Below are 4,490 nucleotides of genomic sequence, written 5' to 3'. Positions count from 1 at the left end.
AAATTCAAGATTCAAGTTAACTTTAACTGTTTTATAAATTTAAAATATGTTGTGTTATATTCTTTATATATTATTAACTTATATTACATAAAAATATAATATAAAAAATAAATTTATAAAAACATATAATATTATATATAAACATTAAAAAGTTATATTATATTTTCAATGTATAAAAGAGTAATATATATAATTATTAAATATTAAAATAAATAAATAAATATATTATACTTCTGAATTCATTTAGATTATCAAGTTCAGCTCGAGTTATACTTAAAATTAAAAGATGGACTTAAAATTAAAAGATGGAATGTTTGATTCGAAAATCATATGCCTAAAAAAGTGATACTGAAAGCCAGACTTGTAATATATATATATATATATATATATAGGTCTCTCACACTTGAAGAAACATTGATCATACCATAGCAGGCTGAAATATTACCAAGTCGGGAACTTGGAGCTAAGAGAATGCTTTCTCTACCTTTAGAGTAAGGAATAGAAATGAAATCAAGGCAACAAAAATTGCAACAAGCATGATGGTCACCATTGTCTGCAACGTGACGGCCGGGCTCAAGAAGAACACAACTGCAATGGCTGAACTCTGCCATACCTTCAGCTGCGCAAATGCTCCTTCCTGTTTTCACAATAAATATTCATTTGTGATTACATATTTCAAGCCCATTATATAACTGCAATTTTTTTTCTTGCAGGGTGGTTTGCACTAGAGAAATGTTTAGACCGAACATATATACTTGTCTTGTGTAAACATCGATTAATTTGTACCGTGTCATGCTTAAAAAGTAGTGCAAGCAAAGCACTGAGCTGCGTATTCAAAACCCCATCACCGATGCCCAGTACAGCTGCCATGAGAAGAGGGTATAAAACGCCGAGCACTCCACTAGTCGCACTACATTGTAACATTATAGAAAGTGGGAGAATGAAAACAACTGGAAGTTTAACAACCGATAATCTACAAGACTGCGTTGTTCTAACCTGTATTTTAGCCAAAGCCAGAGGAATATCAGTGCCTGAAAAAAAACTCCACTGCAGGCAATGATAGTTATTGACTTGATTCCAGATGTAAGTCGACCAGCCGCCAGCGAACACTATGAGAAGGTTTTACCAATAAAATGAGACTAGATAATAAACCGAGTGAGCTACCAGCGCTTAATGAGTACTTATATCAAGATTTCACCGACTTTGTAAAACTAAAGTGAGCACTGCCATACTATATACAGAACTTACATGCTAAAAGTAAAAGAATTGCTCTTTTACTGCAGGCGTATGGATAATTATCTATGAAAATGAAAAACACTGCTACTTTCCTATTACCAAGTGTCTGGATTAAAATACCCGAAGGTTTTTGGGAAATTGTAATTCTTGCACAAGTATAGGGGAAATAGTTTACTACAAATCTAGACCATAAAGAGCCAAGTTTTGATGCTGTTCATTTTCAAGTAGAAATAATTGTTAAAAACTTGTAACCATTTCTGCATTTTAAATACTTACAATTGCATCAAAAGCACCATAAACTGCCATTGCACCACCCACACCAGCCTCTCCAAGAATTGGGTTAACAATGTCCTTAGTGTAATTAGCCCTAAAATGGCAAAATGTATCTAATTAAGAATAGAGGTGAAAAGTTTTCTTAAATAAGGCAAAGCATGAAACAAATTTTTTTCAGTAATGGCCTCAGGAAGCAATACCATACAAACGCTTGCTGTAATCCTGAATAAGCAATAAGAGGAATGACCAACAGCATCCGTACGTCGAGCAAGGGAAGGATAACTGACTTCAACCGAGAAGCCACAGCAGAATAAAAACTGGCATATGAATCTTCTGATACCTTCACTTCTTTGTCATCGGTTTTACGTATGAAACACATAAGAATTGTACCTAATGTCATGCTACAAAGAAACACAATGAACAGAAAAGTCGTGCTGCTGGTACTTCCTTTCTGCAGTGTAAGAATAATCGGTCAGTAGCCATTAAACATTTTGAAAATTGGTAAAAAAAACCCCACTATGCCCAAGCCAAACAATCCATGCCATAAAACATACGACCAGAACAGATCAGTTCTTGAAAGAGAAAATTAAGTTCTAAAACCAAACATATACGGAAAAGTGCAGAAAGCTAGAATGTTTTTTCCACCCTATATTAAGGACAACACCATCGTTCAAAAGCACAAAAAGAATAAAAGAGGAAAACCAACTTTTAGTAGAGGCAACGCATACCATTCCCTTTGGCAGAACTGCAAGTGTGATCAGATTTCCAACAAACTGCAAAATTTACGAAACAAAGTTTAGTATAAAAGTAATGTTTAACATTTAAAACATCTTGTCGCAAGTTAAAGACATCCTAAGAAAAAAATGTTGTTCAGAGTAAAGAATTAGGAAATGACTATACTGTCACAGCAAAAACCAACAGTCACCTGGTGAAGAGCAAAGACTGCCCAAAATTCTCCATTGAAGTTACCGATCACAGTTCCTTCATGTAATTCGGTATCTCTAGCATGACTGCGAGCAATTGAAGTAAGATATGTCCCCTGAAAAAACCAAATTGGTTAAGGAATGGAGATCATATCAATCGATAGCCATCACTAAACAAAAAATATTAATGAACTTAATAAATATAAATTGCACATATACCTCCCCGACCCATATTATTGAAGCCGCAAAACCCATATAAACAGAAACTGGAATCATAGTATACCTACAACAAGAATAAAAGATGCTCAGTTTGAAAGTTCCATTTCAACATGATTAATACATAGTATGGAAACAGCTAGTACAATTCGAAAGTTCCATACAAAAACTAATTTTCTTTCGTTTTTGATTAACTTCGAAATTCAGGAGTAAACGACTAATTACCATGTAGGCTTCAAGTTTGCAGCTATGTACAACCAATAACCAGTAGTCCCCAGAACAACAGCATTTTTCGACCCCAGAAATCGAACCACCAACGAAGCAAACAACGAGAAAAACGCAAAAGATACATAAAGTATCCCTAGCGACACCGTTCCCAAGTTTCCTTCCTGCGAATTTTCAATAATTCAGGAAATTTGTATAATCTCTTACATTTCCCAGAATTTCAAATCGCGGTAAATTTTCTAAGCAACCAAACAGCTCGGTTTGAATTCAATTGAATGAATAAACATGAAAAAGGAAAATAAACTCACGGAATTAACAGTAGTTTCCAAATTCTGAGCAGCTCCATAAGCAAGGAAGACCAACAAGAAGGCAGCGCTCAAAACATGAACGTCCCTGGTCCGATTCTTGGGAGTTTCACTTTCCGAAAAATCAACAACCAGTGGCGTCTCTTCGTCTCGATTATCCATTGATTCGATTGCCATTTGAGTACTAATTCTAGCTCCAACCGATTTTAAAAACCTCCGGCAATTCGAGGGCGAGAGAGATCCAAGAGAGTGAAGTCAAAACGGGAAGATTGCCGGCTTGAAGCCTGAGGAGTAAAGGACGAAAGGGAAAAGCTAGAAATCTTGGATTGTTAATTAAAGAATGGGGGAAAAGGGGGCCACCGGTTGGCCAGAAATTGTGGGAAATGAAACAAAAGTGAGTAGGAATCTGAATATTCTAATCCATTATTTTGGTTTCGTATCTTTTCAAAAGGAATCAAAAAGTCCTCGGATTAATCGATGATGATGAAATCTGACGGTGAGTTGAACTGTCGGACGGCGATGGAAACATAATCCACCAGAAAAACAAATATTATTTTTAATCGGTTTATTCCATTTTAGTTATTGATTTATTTATTTTTATCAATTATATTATGGATTTATTACGTTTTAATCATTAATACTTAATTTAATGACAGTGATTTATTTTTAAATTGATTTCTAAATTTTTGAAAGTTCATTTTCATTGGACTATTTTTTTTATTTAAGGTTGTGAAATGGTTAAATGCAATTTAAGTTAGACAAATAATAACAAAATCTGAGTATTTCATTAAATGCTACTTTTAAATTAAATTTTGACTTTGATATGAGTTTAAAATTTTTAAACGATTTTTATATAATTTTATCGCCTAAGATAAAATTTATATTCCTAAATGGTAAATTAGATTTTTTTGGGAAAGGTATTTTATATGATTAAGATTGGTAAAACTATATAAAACATGACACCGATATAGTCTAATTAAAAAATCTCTCTAATTTTAAATGCGGCAAAAAAGAGTGCATCTAGTCGACGTCACAAGATTCGAGTCTATTACAGCGCACTTTAAGCACGTAACCACCCGACCAGTGCACTTACACAGGAAACTAAAATGAACTCATGTGATTGTTACAGATGCTAAAAGCTTCTCTAACCCACGCCAAAACATCAGAAGACCGCGAGGCAATTCAAAGCTCAACATCGATGTCTGCAGTCACTGTCGCAAACAAAAATCATATTGGTTTGCAACTGATTCTTTCTAGTTTTGCCATTCCATTAGCAAACTAGTTCAGCTTCAACTATAGCAGTGTGAAAGAC

The 4,490-nt window shown here is 34.2% G+C and overlaps 1 protein-coding gene across 1 annotated transcript; it reads right to left on the bottom strand.

Moving 5' to 3' along the window:
• Positions 1 to 397: 397 nt before the first annotated feature.
• On the bottom strand, positions 398 to 3,692 carry LOC120214158 (UNC93-like protein 3). Its single transcript, XM_039212124.1, has 10 exons — positions 3,182 to 3,692; positions 2,874 to 3,037; positions 2,652 to 2,715; positions 2,435 to 2,548; positions 2,238 to 2,282; positions 1,710 to 1,960; positions 1,513 to 1,603; positions 997 to 1,109; positions 787 to 910; positions 398 to 637 (listed from the first exon to the last, which is right to left on the bottom strand). The coding sequence occupies exons 1-10, from the start codon at positions 3,353 to 3,355 to the stop codon at positions 464 to 466; spliced, it is 1,314 nt and encodes a 437-aa protein (XP_039068055.1). The 5' UTR covers positions 3,356 to 3,692; the 3' UTR covers positions 398 to 463.
• Between the last annotated feature and the right edge of the window lie 798 nt (positions 3,693 to 4,490).

Source organism: Hibiscus syriacus, unplaced genomic scaffold (assembly GCF_006381635.1).
Source record: "Hibiscus syriacus cultivar Baekdansim isolate YM2019G1 unplaced genomic scaffold, ASM638163v2 tig00110053_pilon, whole genome shotgun sequence".
Classification (NCBI taxonomy): Eukaryota; Viridiplantae; Streptophyta; class Magnoliopsida; order Malvales; family Malvaceae; genus Hibiscus; species Hibiscus syriacus.
Note: the sequence above shows the minus strand (reverse complement) of the source record. Positions and strands in the feature narration are given on the sequence as shown.